Source organism: Pseudoliparis swirei, chromosome 15 (genome assembly GCF_029220125.1).
Source record: "Pseudoliparis swirei isolate HS2019 ecotype Mariana Trench chromosome 15, NWPU_hadal_v1, whole genome shotgun sequence".
Taxonomy (NCBI): domain Eukaryota; kingdom Metazoa; phylum Chordata; class Actinopteri; order Perciformes; family Liparidae; genus Pseudoliparis; species Pseudoliparis swirei.
Window position 1 is genome coordinate 21,755,294 of NC_079402.1, and position 19,406 is coordinate 21,774,699.

The window sequence follows — 19,406 nt, forward strand, 5'->3', positions numbered from 1 at the left end:
GAAAACTGAAGTTTAACTGTATATGAATAATAAAAGTATTTATAATAATAATATAAATGACTAAAGACAAGGCTGCTGAGAAAACAATATTTATTAATAATTACATATTTTACAAAATGAAAGATCTGAACTGATTAAAACCGTTAGCATTCAGTGACGTGAGGTTCTTGTCCAATCACAGGCGAGCTACTCCGGCAGCTCCGATTGGTTAAAGTAGAAACAAAAAGGACTTTTATCAATAAAGCTTCAGGCATTCAAACTTTCATTTCACTTCAACAACGTTGAATAATTGGTTTGTTAAATGAATGTTTGAGCTTCTTTTGTGACTTTAAAGGAATATTTGTTTGTTGGTTTGTTTACTGGAAGAGCGACACAGAAAAAAAAGACAGAGCTTTGGCGGTCAACACCCCCCCCCCCCCCCCCGAGGCACAAGGCATTCTGGGAGTCTGAGTCCTCTCTATGTCCTCCACAGGTCATTTGTTACCGAGGAACAAACGATACCCGTCTCTTATCAGACGGCAGCAGTTCCTCGTCTCCAGGCTCCTCCCTCTGAGCATGCGGCTTGGCCAATCAGAGGCTGCCCAGCCCCTCCCCCACTCTGATTCGCTGTCCCGGCTGCAGGCTGAAGCTGAAGTCTTTGGGAGCTTCGAACAGCAGAACGATGGTGGAGCCGAGGTTGAACTCCCCCACCGCCGCCCCCTTCTGCAGGACCACGCCTTCTCCCTCAGAGGCCACGCCCCCTTTACCATCCGCCTTCAGCGATTGGCCGTCGACGTAGCTGTGGTCGTGGAAGGAACCTTTGCTGTAGCGAGGAGCGTTGGTCTGAAGCTCCTGAGGACAAACACGTTAGAGATTAATGACTTTATACGATCAATACTTTATAAAGCATCGAGTCATCGAACTATTGGAACAAGTTTCCAAAAACCCTTCAGACCCCAACGCCGTCTCACCTGGTCGAAGTAAACTCTGATGGAGCCGACATTCGTGGCGCCGACCGCCGTCAACGAGAAGAAGCCGTGCTGCCATTGGCCGGTGAGCGCCACACGCTCGTTAAGGCAGAACAGCTCCTTGACCAATCGAGCCACGCCGGGGTTAACGGACAGCAACGAGCCTAACGAGGAGGAGAGAGACAGGTGAGGTGAGACAGGTGAGAGTGACAGGTGAGAGGGAGACAGGTGAGAGTGAGACAGGTCAGACAGGTGAGTAACAGGTGAGTGACAGGTGAGAGGGAGACAGGTGAGAGTGAGACAGGTCAGACAGGTGAGAGTAACAGGTGAGAGTGACAGGTGAGAGGGAGACAGGTGAGAGTGAGACAGGTCAGACAGGTGAGAGTAACAGGTGAGAGTGACAGGTGAGAGTGAGACAGGTCAGACAGGTGAGAGTAACAGGTGAGAGTGACAGGTGAGAGGGAGACAGGTGAGAGAGGGAGACAGGTCAGACAGGTGAGACAGGTGAGAGTGACAGGTGAGAGGGAGACAGGTGAGAGTGAGACAGGTCAGACAGGTGAGAGTAACAGGTGAGAGTGACAGGTGAGAGGGAGACAGGTGAGAGTGACAGGTGAGAGGGAGACAGGTGAGACAGGTGAGAGTGACAGGTGAGAGGGAGACAGGTCAGACAGGTGGGAGTGACAGGTGAGAGGGAGACAGGTGAGAGGGAGACAGGTGAGAGTGACAGGTGAGAGGGAGACAGGTCAGAGACAGGTGAAAAGGGGAAAAAAAATTTGGGGAAAAAAAAAAACTGGCTAAAATAAAAAACCCCTAATTTAAAAAGGCCTAACGGAAATTTAACGGGTTTTTTTAAAAAAATTCGCCCCGTTTCCGGGTTTCCTTCCTTTTTACCAAAACCAAAAAATTTAAAAGGTTTTGAAAAAATTTTAATTAAAACCCCTTTTTTTAAAATTTTTCTTTAAAAAAAAAGAAAAAGGGGAAAAAATTTTAAATTTTTTCCAAAAAAAAATTTTTTGGGAAAAACTTTAAAGGACCCAAAGGTGGGGGTTTGAAATAATAAAGGGGTTTCCCCCCCCTTTTTTTTTTTCCCTTTTTTTTCCCCCCTTTTTTTGGGGCCCCCCACCCCGGTTGCCCGTTTTTGGGTTTTTTTAAAAAACCCGGGCCCAAATCGCCCGGGTTAAAACTTAAAAAGGAAACCAAAGTTAAAAACAAATTTGAAAAAAACCCTTTTTAAAAAAAAATTTTTAAAAAACCCCAATTTTGGGAAAAAATATTTTTTTAAATTTAACCCCCCAAAATCCCAAAAAGGGCCCAAAAAAAAATTTTTATTTTGAAATTTTTTTTAAAAATTTAAAAGGATTCTTTTTTTTTTTCCCCCAAAAGGGTTCTAAAAAAAATTAAAAATCTTAAAAAAGGAAAAAAAACCAAATTTTTTTTAATTTAAAAAAAACAAAATTTTTTAAATTTTTTTCCCTTTTTTAAAAAAAAGGGCTTTTTTAAAAAAGGGGTGCCCCCTTTTAAAAAAAAGGGTTTAAGTCTTTTAAAAAAATTTTAAAAAATTTAAAAAAATTTCAAAAAAGACCTAAAAAGGGGGAACTTTAATAAAAAGGTAACCCTTTCTTCTAATTTTTTTGGGTTTAAAAGCCCCCCTTTTTTTTGGGGGGGCCCGGTTTTTAAAAAAAAAAATTTTTAAAAAAAAAAAGGCACCCGGGGGGAAAATTTTGGGGAAAAATGGGGGTTTCACCCGGGAAGGTATACAAAGACATTTTTACTTTTTTTTTTTTTTCCTTTTCTTCCCCTTTTTCCCCTGGGGGGGCCCAGGCGCTGGGGTTTGGGTTCCCCTGGGCCCCCCGGGCCCCTTTTTGTCCTTTTGGGGGCCAAAACCCCCGTTCCCCTGGGTCCCGGGCCAAAAAACCCCGGAAGAAAACGGTTTTTTGGGGGGAAAAAAAATTTAAACCCCCCCAAATTTTTGGGAAAAAATTTCCCCCAAAAATTTTTTTTTAAAAAAAAATTTTTTTCCCAACTAAAGGGTTTTTTTTTTGGTTTTAAAATTTGTTTTTTTAAATTTTTTAACAGTTTTTAAAATTTTTTTCCAAAAACCTTTTTTATTAAACTTTTTGTTAAAGCTAAACCCCTCTTTTTGGGGGTTTTTTTTGGGGTCTTGCCAGGGCCTTTTTCCCCGGGGGGGGTTTTTTAAAGAAAAATTTTTAAAAAATGATTTTTTTTTAAAAATTTTTGAAATTTTTTTTGGGAAAAAAAAAAAAAAAAAATTTTGGGGGGGGGCATTTCCAAGGGTTTAAATTTAACCCCTCCTTTTCCCCGGGGTTTTAAAAAAGGGGGGGGAAAAAGGGGGGGGGAAAGGGTCGGGTAAAAGGGGGGGGTTTGGGGGGGCCTTCCCCCAACCCGGCCGGTGACATTTTTCTTTTTTTTAACAAAAACCCCTTTAAAACCCCTTCCGGCCTGGGCCCGGGGGCCCGCGGGGGGTTTCAATTTTGGGCAAAAAAAACAAGTAAAAAACCCAACCCCCCACTCCCAAAAAAGGAAACTCAACAAAAAATAAAAACTAACAACTCCCCACAAAGTTTTCTCACCAAAACACCCCCCCCTAAAATTTTTAAAAAAGGTTTTTCCAAAAAAAAAAAAAATTTTTTTAAAAAATTGTTTTTTTGAAAATTTTTTAAATTTAAAAAAATTTTAAAAAAATTTTAAAAGTAAAATTTTGGGGGGGGCCCCCGGGAAAAATAAAATATGTCTTTTCCCCCTTTTTTGGGGCCAAAAAACCCTAAAAAAATTAAAAAGGGGATTTTTTCCGGAAAAAAAAACATTAAAAAAAAACAAAAAAAAAAAAACGGAACCAAAAACATAAAAAAAAAATTAAAAAATTAAAAAAAGGGGAAAAAGGGGGAAGGGGGGGGGGGGGAAAAAGGGGTGGAAAGGGGGGCCCAAAACCCCCAAAAAGGGGGCCTTGGGGGGTTTTAAAAAATTTCCCCAAAAAAACCTTTAAAAACCCCCCCAAAACCCCTTAAAACCCCCAAACCTCCCCTTTTTAAAACCCCTTTTTAAAATTTTTCCCCTGTAACCCTTTAGGGGGTTTGTATAGAGGCCGCTGTATAAAGGCCGATGTATAGAGGCTGCTGCATAGAGGCCGCTGTATAGAGGCCGCTGTATAGAGGCTGCTGTATAGAGGCCGCTGTATAGAGACTGCTGTATAGAGGCCGCTGTATAGAGGCTGCTGTATAGAGGCTGCTGTATAAAGGCCGATGTATAGAGACTGCTGTATAGAGGCCGATGTATAGAGACTGCTGTATAGAGACTGCTGTATAGAGGCTGCTGTATAGAGGCTGCTGTATAGAGGCCGCTGTATAGAGACTGCTGTATAGAGGCCGCTGTATAGAGGCTGCTGTATAGAGGCCGCTGTATAGAGGCTGCTGCATAGAGGCCGCTGTATAGAGGCCGCTGTATAGAGGCTGCTGTATAGAGGTCGCTGTATAGAGGCTGCTGTATAGAGGCTGCTGTATAGAGGTCACGGTATAGAGGTCACTGTAGAGAGGTCACGGTAAAGAGGCTATCTGTAAAAATGCTGACTCCTGTTTAGAGTCATTCCTGCAGTGCATGTTTTGGAAATGTCCGGCAGGTAGAGAAGGTGTAGAACTGCTGATCCTTTCATCTCTAGCGGGAGCGTTTAGAGTCTGAGTTCACATGATTGGAGTGTGAAAGTAAGTAGAGGCAAATTAAACATTAAGAGAAAGGAGGTAAAAACATGGAGGAATGGGAAATAAAACACAGGTGGGCAAGGGGCGGGGCTGGTGTGTATGTTTGTGGAGGGTGGGGAGGAGGAGGAGGAGCGGAAGCTGGAGCAGCGCTACATTAAAGCTAACAGTGATGCTAACACACTAAATATTTAGCTGTTTTTCTGAATTAACTTTTCTGCCTCAGAAATAGTTTTATTCAAGATACATTTAACCTATATATATATACACACACATATATATATATATATATATAATGTGTGTAGCTAAACTAGGCTAAAGCTAATCTAGCCATTGCCATAGAAACACCACACACACTAAATTTAAACAAATTTAATATCCAGAACGGATTATATTCACGTTTATGTATTAAAGATTCTCAAATGCAAAACGGTTTAATAAACGTAAGTAATGTTTTTAAGGAGAAAATAGTCTATATTTTTATTAAAATAATATATATGTATATATATATACACATATATATTTATATATACACAAACACATATATATATGTATATATTATTTTAATAAAAATATATAAAACATTACTTACGTTTATTAAACCGTTTTGCATTTGAGAATTTTTAAAACATAAATGTGAATATAATCCATATTGGACATTACATTTGTTGAATATGTATAAGTATATATATATCTTATATACACACATGCGTGTACAGTGTGTAGAACACGCGTGTCCTCAGTAAACTGGGTTAGCCGGTTAGGACACAATCAACTGAAAGAGGCTAACGAAGCTAAACAAGGCTAAAGCTGAAATAGCTGACCCGCTAAATCGCCATAGTACCCCCTCCCCCCCACACACACACACAGTAATCTGTAAACCCTCACATGTCTGTCTTTCACCTGTCTGTCTGTCTCTCACCTGTCATTTTACAAATGACCTCATCTTCATCTTCTTCTCCCACCTGAATCTCGCTGTAGTTCTGGTCCTGACTCCTCTTCTGCCTCTTCTGCCTCCTCTTCCTCCTCCCTCCTCTTCCTCCTCCTCTCCATCGGTCACGTGCCGCCGCCGCCGCCTCTTCACCTGCCGCAGCAGGTCGCGATGCTGTCGCGCGCCGCCGCGGCACCGCGGGAAAAACTTTACCGTGAGCGGGTCGCCGATGACGCGGAGGGAGACGGCCGGAGACCCATGGTGACGTTTAAATACCGAGAGAAGAAGAAGCGCGCGGAGGGTCCTACCTCTGAGAGCAGAGAAGAAGAAGTGGCGCAGAGCGAGCGCGAGCGATGTGTATAGACCGAGGAGCCCCGCCCCCTCGCCCCCTCGTCCCCCCCGCTGTGATACAAAGTGCGTAGAACAACCGCTATAGAACACACATGGAGCCGTTAGAGGAGATATGTTCGAGGTAAAAATTGTTAATACAATACAAATCATTTTAAATATTTTTTAAATCGAAACCATATTTCTTTTTTATGATAATTATGACTACGAAACAAATGAGAAATCAATGAGATTAAAAATATATATTATAGATACACACACATATATATATATATATACACACACACACACACATATATATATATATATATATATATATGTGTCTATGCATGTAAATATACAAGGTGAAGCAAGCTGAAGACTTTGGAGCTGGTTCTGAAGCCCGATGTCACCCCACCATGGGATCATTATGGGATGTCTTGTAGGCATAACCCTGACCAAAGATGAACGACACATGGTTTAATGCATCAAACGAGGCTGCAGCTCAATGTCCACATCACCAGGTCATGTGACCAGAAGCCGTGCGTTCTGCAGCGTGGAGGTGAAGCGCCACGGAGAGATGACCGGCGGCCTCGTGACCTCACGGCCAGACGCTAAGTGATGAGAAAGAACCGCCGGCGTGTCTTTGACTTCAACAACGTGGAAACATTTAACTTAATGTAGTAGTCGTAGTAGTAGTAATATATAATATCTTCATTTGTCTGTTTCATATGTTCTGCTGGCGTCTGAGAGGTGAAACTGATGTTCCTGTCAATCATCTACCGGATTCACCAAAAGCATCAATACGTTTCATCTGCACGCCGCGAGGAGATCTATACATTACGTAACGAGTCCAGCAGAGGTCGTTCAGTTCATTAACTACAGAGAACAGATTCAGAGTCACGGGGCTATTTATCTGAGGTCCAGTATTTTTCTCATTAGGCATTAATAACACATTTGTATATTTTTTAAATATTATTGCTTATATTTGTTTTATTTATAAGAGAAAAAAGGATTAAATGAAATATCGAAATATTAATTGGACAAGTTTTTTATATTTATTTGTGGGAAATGTATTATTATTTATATTAACCTTTAGAATAATCAACCAATTAGATTAAAAGTAACATAATTGTTTGGTTTAAATCAAATGTATATTTATATCTATATATTTAAAATATGATAGGCAAATTAATACAAATAAATTTAAATATCAGACTTTAGCCAGTCATCAGTGAGACCGCTGCAGTAAACGGACCAATCAGGTGGGAGGGCTGGCAGTCAGAGTGATGTCATCACCACCTCTCACCCAGTGAACCAGACTGTCCTCAGGTCATTGCACAGGGTCAACGAAGAAGAACCAAACTCAAGACTAGACGACCGACTCTGAAGGACCAGAAAGATTCTCCTGCATGACGGTCGGTTGGACCTGCAGCCACCAGACATCGTGAGGAGGGAGATCGACTGCTGTCAGAGGAACACCGCGAAAGAGTGGAGGTACTGCCGAGGAAGAGGAAGAAGAAGAAGAAGAAGAAGAAGCAGCATGTATGGCCCCTCCTACCTGTGTGGGCGTGGCTAAGACGGGCGTGGCTCCATCCTCCTGCTGGTCCCTCCACTTGTATTTCTGGTAACCGAGGTAACCACCACCTGACACCAACAGGAGGGGGAGGGGCCAGCGGCTGGGCAGGTAGGAACGACCTGGAAAGATGCAGCTGATTGGCCAACACACGCTGCTGTACTGTCCCTTTAATTCTTATTCTGAACCAACATGACAATCCTAGATCATTTAAATGTTTTATTAAAAGTCTGAGCTGCTGATTTATTTTCTAAGAATTGTAATTGACATAAAAACGTTAATAGTCTGCATCCATTAAACGTGAGCCGTCCCTGAGCTGTGGTCTGAGACAATGAAGTGTAACAACAGCTCATTATTCATCTACAATGTCTATTTATATTCATTTGAAAACATTTGTATTCTATAGTTTATTACTACATTTTAATAGATTACATGTGAACTTTGTAATTTACCTTCAGCTAGTACTCATTCTCACTGAGCAGAGCCTGAACGCATCATATTCATCATGCCAATCAATATTTAACTGTATTTAAATGTGTGTCCCTGCCTTCATTAAATAGTCCTGGACGTGAACCGGAAGTGAATAGGAGGTAAACCGGAAGTGAGGCGACTCACCTGTGCTCACTGCTTTCTGCTGGCCGCAGCTCCGAGGAGAAACTCTGTAAACAAACAAACATTAACAGTAAAATACAGTTTGAGAGGTTTAACATTCATTTAATCATTTAATAGCTCAACGAAGCTCTGCCGTGCCCACGAGCAACCGGTGCACTCAAAGCCCCCGGATGGAAAACACATCTGGATGATGTCACGTGAGCCGAAGCCTTCATCACTCCGGTTCACGCGCCCCTCACCTGTCTGACGTCACATCAAACACACCGTGTGGCTGGTAGTCTCGATTAAGGGTTAATTAACTCAGCGTTAAGCCGGCCGCCGCGCGTCGCTCACGTCACGGCTACATCACGCTGCGATGACGTCAGAGCGTCACGTGATTGTCCGAAGTCCAGCTGTCGGCTTTAATATAGAATAAAAGAAGATAATACCTCACAGGCGCTCCGCTGCACACCCGACGCAAGGCCGCCGCCATGTTGTTTCCGTAAGTGACCTCCAGGAGGATCTGCTGCCCTGAGCGCGGGCTGCCAGGTAGACCTTGCTCCACGGTGAGACCGCTCAGCCCGTTCCACAGCGTGCTGCTGCAGCGAGTTCACGTGAACCCGACACACGTGTTCCGGGTTCACGTGAACTCGTTACACCAGGAACACGTGACTCACGCGATGTGAGCTGTTACTGAGGCAACCGCCGCCTGCGAGGCAAGACTGAGGGCGCAAAGGGAACACGGTAATGAAATGATTGAGGTACAAATGTATTTATTTTAAATATGATAGACAAACGAAAACAAAGACATTGACACATCAGACCTTAGCCAGTCATCAGTTGGACCGCCTCAGTAAACGGACCAATCAGGAGAGGGAGGGGCGGGGGGTCGTCAGTGCAGAGTGACGTCATCACCACCTCTCACCCAGTGAACCAAACTGTCCTCAGGTCAGTTCACAGGATGTGAAGTATCTTCTGGTTGAGTGTTTTAATCAAATCCATGAATAAACTAGTTGATGACGTCACTGTGCAGCTCCTGCAGGCCGATGGGACATGTGAGGCTAAAGGTCGCGTGTTTAGAGGTCAACTCATCGCTTTAATATATGGAGAAGAATTATTTCACGAGGAGCGAAAGATCAATGACTGATCACTTATCAGAAACAAGCTGCAGTTAGCAGACACAAACTTTATTTGTTCAAAAAAGACACATTTCAGCAGAAATATATATTATTTACACTTTAAAAACCACCAGTAAAGTACTACGTAGTACTCCGATAGTATTTCAAAGTACGACAGAGATCAGCACTGAAGTATTTTTATATTTCACGAAACACAAAAAACGTCATAATTCAGGTAAAACCGCGTGTGGGCGTGGCCTCCCGACAGGTAATTCGTTAAAAAAAGAGTACAAATATTAAATATGAAAAAAAATTCACATTCAAACAGCCGAGGCTGTGAAAAGTAGAGAAGAAGTCGAATAAACTAAATAAATCCTAAAGCAGTCGTTAGCAGCGCTGTGTTTGGGTCAGCTGACAGGAAGTGATGTCACAGCTCACACGTCCAGGCCCTGCCGCGTCAGGAAGTCTTCGAGCGCGCTCAGTCGCTCCACCAGCAACACGTCCAGGTCCGCGTCGTCGTCGCCGGGGCCGTTGCCATGACAATGTCGCCGCGCCGCAGCGCGCTTCCGGGGCACTAAAGCAAAAGTTAGTCCCGCCCCTAAAAGAGACGCAGGTAAAAGGTAGAGCATGTGATCAGGATGTCACGGAGCCTCAGGGTCATGTGACTGTAAACAACCAATCAGAGTTTAGACCAACAGGAGGAGAGCTAGTAACGTTAGCTAGTAACATTAGCAACGCCGCTAACAGAGAACCAGCTCCAGATACGATGTGTTCAGGCTCTGTTCGCTGGCTGAAGGTTCTCATGATGCGTTCACATGTAATAGTAAAATGTAGTACTGGTAACAAACGAGAATAAAACCAAAAACCTGATTAGAGATCTAAAAATATATCTGCTCCCTTTTTCCGTTTTATGATCCGTTGCTCCTCTTTTATTTGTCTGGTGCGTTTATTGTGAAAGGTAATTGTCTGTAGCCTTTCCCAGCATACCATGGGGCCTCTTCCTCTTCCTGGGTTGAGTGAAGTCAGGGAAGAGGAGGAGCCTGCGCCTCCTCTGCTGGCCAATCAGGAGCAGCGCTCCGTTTTTCTCCCGCGGCTCCTCGAAGATGGTCTCCAGACTCCTGCAGCGAGGCAGGAAAGCATGCTGGGAGATGTAGTTCGTACAGCAGTTGGAGGACTGGGATGGAAAGTCCATGTGAAATGTAGTATTTGTAGTTCTTACCTGTTGGTGGTTGGGGATTTGTAGTTCTTGTTGGTGTAAATCTCCTCCAGGCTGAACTCTTTCTTCTTTGACCTGCAACACATCGATTTTTATCTTCCACTCAGATTTCCTCCTTTCATATCCTCTTCCTCCCTAACCTTAACCTTTTGATCTTCAGTAGTCTCTAACCTCACCTTTTGACCTTCGGTAGTCTCTAACCTCACCTTTTGACCTTCGGTAGTCCCTAACCTCACCTTTTGACCTTCGGTAGTCTCTAACCTCACCTTTTGACCTTCGGTAGTCTCTAACCTCACCTTTTGACCTTCGGTAGTCTCTAACCTCACCTTTTGACCTTCGGTAGTCCCTAACCTCACCTTTGACCTTCGGTAGTCTCTAACCTCACCTTTTGACCTTGGTCCCTAACCTCACCTTTTGACCTTCGGTAGTCCCTAACCTCACCTTTTGACCTTCGTAGTCCTAACCTCACCTTTGACCTTCGGTAGTCTCTAACCTCACCTTTTGACCTTCGGTAGTCTCTAACCTCACCTTTTGACCTTCGGTAGTCCCTAACCTCACCTTTTGACCTTCGGTAGTCCCTAACCTCACCTTTTGACCTTCGGTAGTCTCTAACCTCACCTTTTGACCTTCGGTAGTCTCTAACCTCACCTTTTGACCTTCGGTAGTCTCTAACCTCACCTTTTGACCTTCGGTAGTCCCTAACCTCACCTTTTGACCTTCGGTAGTCTCTAACCTCACCTTTTGACCTTCGGTAGTCCCTAACCTCACCTTTTGACCTTCGGTAGTCCCTAACCTCACCTTTTGACCTTGATGAACCTCACCTTTGACCTTCGGTAGTCTCTAACCTCACCTTTTGACCTTCGGTAGTCCCTAACCTCACCTTTTGACCTTCGGTAGTCCCTAACCTCACCTTTTGACCTTCGGTAGTCTCTAACCTCACCTTTTGACCTTCGGTAGTCTCTAACCTCACCTTTTGACCTTCGGTAGTCTCTAACCTCACCTTTTGACCTTCGGTAGTCCCTAACCTCACCTTTTGACCTTCGGTAGTCTCTAACCTCACCTTTTGACCTTGGTAGTCTCTAACCTCACTTTGACCTTCCTTTTGACCTTCTAGTCCCTAACCTCACCTTTGACCTTCGTAGTCCCTCACGCTTTCAGCGACGTCCGGCGGATTCGTATCTGTGACACTCGTTTACAGCGCTAAGAAAAGAGAAGCGACGGTTACTTGAGAGCGCTAACGTCCACTTAGACAGACACTCAGGCTAGGTAGCTAGCTCATTAGCTCGCTAGCTCATGCCACCATGCTTGATGCTCCAGACGACTCCCTCCAACATTAAACTCTGAAGTTAAACAGGAAGAAAACTCCACCTCTCCATTTGTGCTCAGAAACTCAGAGGTTGCTTCTGATTGGCCGATGGCAAGCGGAGCAGCAGACAGCCCATTGGCTGAACATAGTGGGAGTGGGAGGGGGAGGGGCCATCGCGGGGGGAGGAGGAGGCTGCGGGTGTTGTGATTGGCCCGCTGTTTTTGCCGTCGTCGGGCAGAAAAAGTTGGGCTTAAAGACAGAAAACATTTCTTCTCTTTAGGGCACAAACACAACATTTTATTTTTAAATATTTTCCCCTCAGATTAGCTTTAATGACATACATTAAAGTACAAAGACTAAGATCGTATAAACATCGTATTGTATTTGTTGAATTACCTTGGCGTAGGCGTTCGCACGTAACTGCAAAGACAAAACGTTTACATTTTATATTCATGAATGTCGTGATGTCAGTAGAATACGTCGAATGTGGAGAAGACGAAGTTGTGACGTCTCACGACAACTTAGCCATCGCCATCTTTTATTTTTCAACGAGTGAAGAGGAAGTGAAAGCTGCATTCTCTCTCCTGACCACCAGGGGGCGACTCATCTGGTTGTATAGAAGTCTATGCTTCATGTGTTGTAGCTGCATTCTCTCTCCTGACCACCAGGGGGCGACTCCTCTGGTTGTATAGAAGTCTATGCTTCATGTGTTGTAGCTGCATTCTCTCTCCTGACCACCAGGGGGCGACTCCTCTGGTTGTACAGAAGTCTATGCTTCATGTGTTAAAGCTGCATTCTCTCTCCTGACCATCAGGGGGCGACTCCTCTGGTTGTATAGAAGTCTATGCTTCATGTGTTGTAGCTGCATTCTCTCTCCTGACCACCAGGGGGCGACTCCAGATATGGTCACTTCCTGTTCACTGGTTGATAAAAACAACGTGGCAGAGGTCGTAATCCAAGATGGCGACAGAGTCAATTACTATAAAGATGACAATTAAATAATCTATTTAAAAATATTTCTAAAAGTTAAGATTATGAATTATAAAGTAACATTTATATATATTGTGAAAATATTCAGTTACAAATTAAAACATGTAAATACAAATGGGCCAATGTCCTCACGAATATTCATGAGGAGTAAAGTCAACCAACCAGTGGTCGCTGCTCAGACTGGGCGGCACCGTCAGGTCCTTCAGGCACCGCAGGGGACTCCCAATAGCTCCGCCCCTCACTGAATTTGACATTGTCTCCACGGCAACGGCTGACAGCCGCAGCATGGGGGCGGAGCTAAAGAAGGAGGAAGAGGAACAAAGGTGCCATATGTGGAAAGCACCGTGATTGGAGGAGAGGGAGGGAGGAGAGGTGAAGTCAGAGAAGCGCCATTGGCCTGAAGAGATGTTGAGTGCTTCTGATTGGCTGCCGGTCCAACCAGCAGCAGTCTGCAGGAGGTGCAATGCATGATGGGAAGAGGAGCTAAAGAGAAAAGGAGGACACATTTATGAATATCTAAGTTACACAATAATTTAAATAAACGTAGCTGTTATATTGAACTCATGGTCCACGATAATTACACATTATACAATTCACAAGTTATTTGATACAATAAACAATTAGACAAAAAAACGATAATAAATGGGTTAATAATAAATTATGTTTTTCATCGCAAATATAAATATATTTTTACAATAATTTTACATACAAGAAACTATTATTTACAATGTATTTTCCTATAAATGTATGTTATTTATTTATCTAATTATTTAATAATAGAGGTGAAGATTTATTCATAATTAACATTTTAGTTTGATGTTACTTGCATAGTTTAAATATGACTTTAAAAGATAGTCCTAAATAAAGTATTTATTCTTTCTTTAGAATCATTATAAAATTATAATTATACCTTAATTTGTCTTAAATTATAAGAAACTTCTCGCAGAAACAAACGTGTAATATAAATAAATAAAATTAACCTGAATCCATTCTGTCTGACGACACTGACGGCCTTCTCTGATTGGCTGGCTCCTTCCCCTCCTGTCCTTCTGTGTTTTCTGTGGTTGAATCTGTGCAGCGTGAGCGGCGCCTCCTCCTCTGCTCCTTTTCTGAAGGAGACGGCCATCCGCCCCACAAATCTCCCAGCATCCTCCTCTTCTCTGTTTTCTGTATGAATCGTAACATCTCTTCCTCTGTGGTTCTTCCTCCTTTTTCTTAACCGCCCCCCCTCCTCCTCCTCCTTCTTTTCCTCCCTCCTCCTCCTCCTCCTCTTCTGTTCTGACTGGCTCAAATTAAAGGAAAGCGGAGGTGTGGTTGAGTCCTCGCTGTCGGATGAAGATGGGGTGGTAGCAGAGGGACGGTGGGCGGGGCTACACGAGGGGGCGGGGCCTATTTGTCGTGAAGAAGGAATGAGAAGTTTATTTGTGAAAATGTCTAATTTTATTAATATTTTTTGTAAATTATAATAATAAATAACATTTTAAGGAGTTAAAGCTCCTCCTCCTCACTATAGAAGAGGAGCTACATGAGGAAGCAGACTCACCAGGAGAACAGGCTCCTCCCCCTTCTCCTTTATGCCCGCCCCTCTTCCTCCTTCTCCTCTTCATCCTGCTGCTCCTCTCCAGAGAGTCCAGGCGACGGCCGAGGGACGACAGAGCTCCTCGCAGGAGGCGCCGCACCTCCCGCCGGTGAGCTGAGAGGAGGCGGGGCAGGAGGGAGAAGCAAGGGCAGCAGGGAGGAGGAGGAGGACAGGAAGGAAGGGATGGAGGGACAGAAAGAGGAGAAACTGGAGGAGAGCAAGAAGGAGGAGAAACATGAGTAGAAGAAGGAGGAGAAACATGAGAAGAAGAGTGGGGAGGAGGAGCAGGATAACAAGGAGGAGAACGATAGGGACAAGCTGAAGGAAGGAGGTATGAAGAACGAGAAGACAAATGGGAGGAAGGAGGAGAAAAAGAAAGAGGGGGAGTAGAGGAGGAATAAAAAGGAGGAAAATTAAAAACAAAAGGAGCTACAGGAGTCAGGGGGAGGAGGGATGGAGGCGCAAGAGGAGAGGAAGATGTAGAAGGAGGACGAGAGGAGGAAAGAAGAGAAGGAGAGACAGAAGATAAAGGAGGCACAAGGAGGGACACGGGAGGAGGAGAGGAACAAGTTGTAGATGAGAGAGAAGGAAGAGAAGTGAGAGATGAAGGAGAGGAGGAGGAGGGAGAAGGAGTTAGAGAAGGAGCCAAGGATAAAAAGAGGGCACAGGGAGGAGGTGAGGAAGGTGAGGAGGAGGAGGAGGAGGAGCTCCATGGAGGAACGAGAGGAGAGAACACTTCTGGAAGAGGAGAAGCAGCAGTCAGCTCTCTCTCTCTCTCAAGAAAGAACTATATAAAAAATAATTACATATATATATATATATATAAACATGATGAGTAAATAATGAAAGCAATAATAATGCCAAGAAAGAAAATAAGAAAACAAAACACCCACTCTTTTGTGTGTCTTCATCACCCTCATCAGCCAATGGGAGAGCAGGGGGCGGGCTCACAGCCATCAGGCCACGCCTCCTGTCGTCAGTCTCGTTCAGGGTCAGCAGCGGGCGCGTTAGCATGATTTAAAATACCTAACAACAATTAAGAAAACAGTCAGTAAAACTTAATTCATTCATATTTTTCCAATTATACACAATTACATTGTAATATTAAAGTGAATAATTCAAAATAAAATTTAAATAAATACACTTTTATTAATCCCCAAGGGGAAATTAGTTCTCTGCATTTGACCCATCCTTAGTTATTAAGGAGCAGTGGGCTGCGGTGAAGCGCCCGGGAAGCAACTGGGGGTTCAGTGCCTTGCTCAAGGACACTTCGACTTGCAACTAATGGGGAGAGCGGGGATCGAACCCACAACCTTGGGGTTGCAGGACGGCCCTCTTACCCTACTGAGCTACAGCCGCTAAGTACCTATTATTCTAGATCAATGTCACAAGATATATATTAGAAATTATTCAGAATTTATGGAAAAATAATGTGTTCTTCCTTTCACAATGTTTTCCATAGAAAATGTTTTGGTATCAGAAAATTATACAAACTCGGAAAAAGTCCAAGATTAAGAATCTTAATGTGTTAACGTATCCTTCAATTGATTTATTTTTGTTTTCACAAAATCCAAAATATTTATTTAGTCTTTCAAAGTTTTGGGCAACAGATTAAAGAAAATAAAGAAAGTCAAAGAAACTGGAATCTTAGATTAAAACTGGAACCACTTCCTCAGGAATTTAGGGTTAGCCCTAACCCTAACCAGTGTCAGGAGTTTCACAATAAAGGCATCCTAGAATACGGTGGAGTGAACACAGACGGTTAGTCTGTTAAAACATCAGCTCATGTTATGACAGTTTAAACCTCTTAAACTATATGTACTTATCAATATGTGACTATTGAAATAATGATAGTACAGGAAGTAAAAAACAAGCAATAAACAGAGTGACTTTGTTCATAAATATATATATATATATAACCGAGAGTTGCTTTACTTCATATATATTTTCATTTATAGGAAGTAAAGCAACTCTCGCGAGATTTAATTTATTCCTGTTGGAAAAAATCCCAGAAATCTTCCTGTAAATCTGACTCGTTTCTCCGTCAGCTGATTAACGGGTTATTTTCACGTTCTTTTCGCGGAAGAGTGACGTAGCGGCTCCACGTGAGGATACAACGGGATTTGGGGCAAATAATAAGAAAACTGCTCAAGCTAGCAGCGGCTAGCCGCCGTTAGCAGGCTTTACTGTGAGTGTAGCCGTTAACCGGAACATTGTAACGGTTACTTTTACCTTCTCCACGCCCCGTGGGTCCGTTAGTCTCCGTTAAATCCTATTGGGTCTCATTATACGCGGTTTACCGGCTGGAAAATGCCAAATGTGGCCGGTATTTCCAGAGGAATCGGTGCCTCTGTTATCAACGCAGACCGGTGTCAAGTTAACGGAACCCACGTGTGCGGGACTTCCGGTAGGGATGTCAAAATAAAACGACCACGAACGACCGGATAGCAAAACTGACAAAGCATTCCTTTCAAATAAAAACAAATATTTCTTGCAAGTTTATACAAACTTTAACATGCTGTACAATCAACACATGAGTAGCCTCAGTTATAAGTATGTAATTACACCATTTGAATCCCCTTTCACTCCTTATATCATTTATTTATTTACGTTTTTCTTCAATGAATTTCTTTCTATTTTTGTTATTGGAAAATTGTGTTTTCACCAAAGTAAAAGCAGACAGATTGAACGGTTTTCTGTCTGTCAAATTATATCACGATTTAATTAATTGATATTCAGTGCGACAAATCTGAAAAACATGTATTAAGATTAACATTTGTCTTCTTAAAATAAGGAATTACTTTAAGATCAACAGTAATTATTTTGTTACAGTTGGAAGTTTATGTAAAAATAAAAAATCGTAAATCTTTCTGTAAACATATCTGATCACCATGGTGACGACCAATCAGAGAGCAGAAAGTAATTTGTACTTTTTAATTCATGAACAAAGACAGCGGCCGACGTCGCCACCAGGAGGCGAGCATGAGTAAAAAAACAATACTTTAATTGTTTGAAAGTACAGAATTAAAGAATAATAATAATGTGATTAACTTCATACGGATGATTTGAGTACAGCCACTGATCAGGAAGTCAAATACAACATGAACCTGAAAATAAATAAAGGAACTGTAGCACATTTACACTAAAAAGAAAAAGAAATGAAAACACCAATTCTTTTTTTTAATACATAAAATAACTTCTTCAAAGGTTTTAAATGTTTTTTCTTTTTCACATTTAATTTAACAATAAAAGAAAAAAACAATTGAATAAAAAAGTGTTGGTTTGTCCTCTTGTGACTCCTCAAAGGGCCTCAAGCCTCATGTTGGGAACCTGGTAACTCAAATAATAAAAACACATGAAAATATAAACAACTGTCCATCCAACAGAGAGGATTCTGGGAAACGGAGACGTTCAAGTGAAATCAGGAATTCATGTCACCCGCTTGTTCCTGTGCTGTGATGTCACTTCCTTTGTTACACAAGACCACCAAAATAAAGGTCTTACAAAAATGAGCAGATTTATAATTTTACTGTTTTTTGTTTGAATATTTTATTCTTGTAAAAAATTATGATGCAGCTGATGATGTCATCACGTAGCTAATTGTTTATTCATAATTTTCAAAAATAACTAAACAGGGGAAAAAAATGACATTGAAATAAAAGACACTGCAGGCTGACAGGATATGACATCATCAGATCACCTGCGGTACCGCCCCCTCTCCTTGTCCCTCTCCTCTCTCTCTCTCTGTCCCTCCCCCTCTCTCGCTCTCTCTCGCGGCGCGGTCCTCCACGCTCGCGCTCACGCTGCCGCTCGCGCTCGCGCCGGCCGCTCACCACGGCCTGCGTCCGCCGCAGGAAGTCGTCCACGCGCATGTCGTTAGACTTTGATTCCTGAAGGTCAGCGACTAAAAAACATGAATGAAATAAACCCTCTGCACATTGTCTTGGAATATATAATATAATTATAAATTAATCAATCTAATATTGATTGTCTGTTATTAACTTAGTGACCACATTGTCTTGGAATATATAATATAATTATAAATTAATCAATCTAATATTGATTGTCTGTTATTAACTTAGTGACCACCAGGGAGTATAGAAGTCTATGCTTCATGTGTTAAAGCTGCATTCTCTCTACTGACCACCAGGGGGCTCCTCTGGTTGTATAGAAGTCTATGCTTCATGTGTTAAAGCTGCATTCTCTCTATTGACCACCAGGGGGCTCATCTGGTTGTATAGAAGTCTATGCTTCATGTGTTAAAGCTGCATTCTCTCTCCTGACCACCAGGAGGTGACTCCTCTGGTTGTATAGAAGTCTATATAATGACTACTTCCCTCAGTAAACATTGTAGACATGAGTTTATGTCTCAGTCTCTAGTCTCAAGTCTTCTTCTATACAGCATGATGTCATCATTTAGGACATTATGGTCTGTAGAGTCAGACCATAAAGCAGGGGACACTTTAGGGGCGGGGCTACAGGTGATTGACAGGTCTCTAGACTCACAGGGCTGGAGGTGAAGGCGCGGTGCTGCGGCGCCCGCTGCTTGTCTCTGAAGCGAGGGGGCGGAGCCTCATGAGGCGGCAAGGGGGGATGGTGGTGATGATGGTACGCCTGGTGAGGGGGAGGAGGGGGGTGGCTGTGGTGGTAGTAGGGAGGATGGTGGGGGGGCGGCTGCTCCACGCCGGGGTAAGTCGCCTGATGACACGGACATGACATCTTTGGTTCATTTCGTTGTCAACAACAATATCAACAATAACCTTATCAATAACTCAATAACGAGGTCTTACCAGCGTCTGCCAGGGAGCCGGAGGACCGACGCTGTGGTGGTAATCCCTCATGTAGTCGTTATAGGACTGGAACAGGAAACACAGGTGAGCACTTAAAGCTAAGCTAACAGGAAACCTGTGGTCACGTGACCGAGCACAGGTTCACCTGGAGCTAACATGCTAACAGGAAGCTAACATGCTAACAGGAAGCTAACAGGGAGCTAACATGCTAACAGGCTGGACTCACCCCATTCAGAAACACGTCTCGTCTCACGCTGGAGAAACGTCTGAAACACAAACGTCAACAATCTAAAAACAGCTGAACATTATTTTGAAAAGTAACTTC

At 43.0% G+C, this 19,406-nt stretch overlaps 3 protein-coding genes across 9 annotated transcripts in view; all 3 read right to left on the bottom strand.

The window, feature by feature from the left end:
- Positions 1-73: 73 nt before the first annotated feature.
- Positions 74-8,814, bottom strand: pisd (phosphatidylserine decarboxylase). Its single transcript, XM_056433221.1, has 5 exons — positions 8,532-8,814; positions 8,107-8,150; positions 7,297-7,613; positions 951-1,196; positions 74-831 (listed from the first exon to the last, which is right to left on the bottom strand). Exons 1-5 carry the CDS (start codon positions 8,573-8,575, stop codon positions 571-573), a joined length of 912 nt encoding a protein of 303 aa, XP_056289196.1. The 5' UTR covers positions 8,576-8,814; the 3' UTR covers positions 74-570.
- Positions 8,815-11,573: 2,759 nt separating this feature from the next.
- On the bottom strand, positions 11,574-17,115 carry LOC130204881 (NHS-like protein 1). 7 transcript variants are annotated; one of them, XR_008833826.1, is made up of 7 exons: positions 16,524-17,115; positions 15,185-15,317; positions 14,256-15,029; positions 13,693-14,101; positions 12,875-13,195; positions 11,785-12,142; positions 11,574-11,616 (listed from the first exon to the last, which is right to left on the bottom strand). XR_008833826.1 is itself a non-coding variant. In XM_056431855.1 (7 exons), the coding sequence occupies exons 2-7, from the start codon at positions 15,303-15,305 to the stop codon at positions 11,695-11,697; spliced, it is 1,395 nt and encodes a 464-aa protein (XP_056287830.1). In that variant the 5' UTR covers positions 15,306-15,317; positions 16,524-17,115; the 3' UTR covers positions 11,580-11,694. The 7 variants fall into 7 exon arrangements, 4 of the variants coding, with proteins under 4 accessions (XP_056287830.1, XP_056287829.1, XP_056287828.1 ...); XR_008833825.1 differs by having other exon boundaries at positions 11,785-11,971; positions 12,119-13,195; XM_056431855.1 differs by having other exon boundaries at positions 11,580-11,971; positions 12,119-12,142; positions 14,256-14,498.
- A 95-nt stretch (positions 17,116-17,210) lies between these two features.
- Positions 17,211-19,406, bottom strand: part of ythdc1 (YTH N6-methyladenosine RNA binding protein C1) — a 28,846-nt gene continuing 26,650 nt past the window's right edge. The window contains 5 exon segments of the mRNA XM_056431858.1: positions 17,211-18,025; positions 18,028-18,172; positions 18,798-18,989; positions 19,082-19,147; positions 19,308-19,347. Coding sequence (XP_056287833.1) covers positions 17,988-18,025; positions 18,028-18,172; positions 18,798-18,989; positions 19,082-19,147; positions 19,308-19,347 — 481 coding nt within the window. The 3' untranslated portion in view covers positions 17,211-17,987.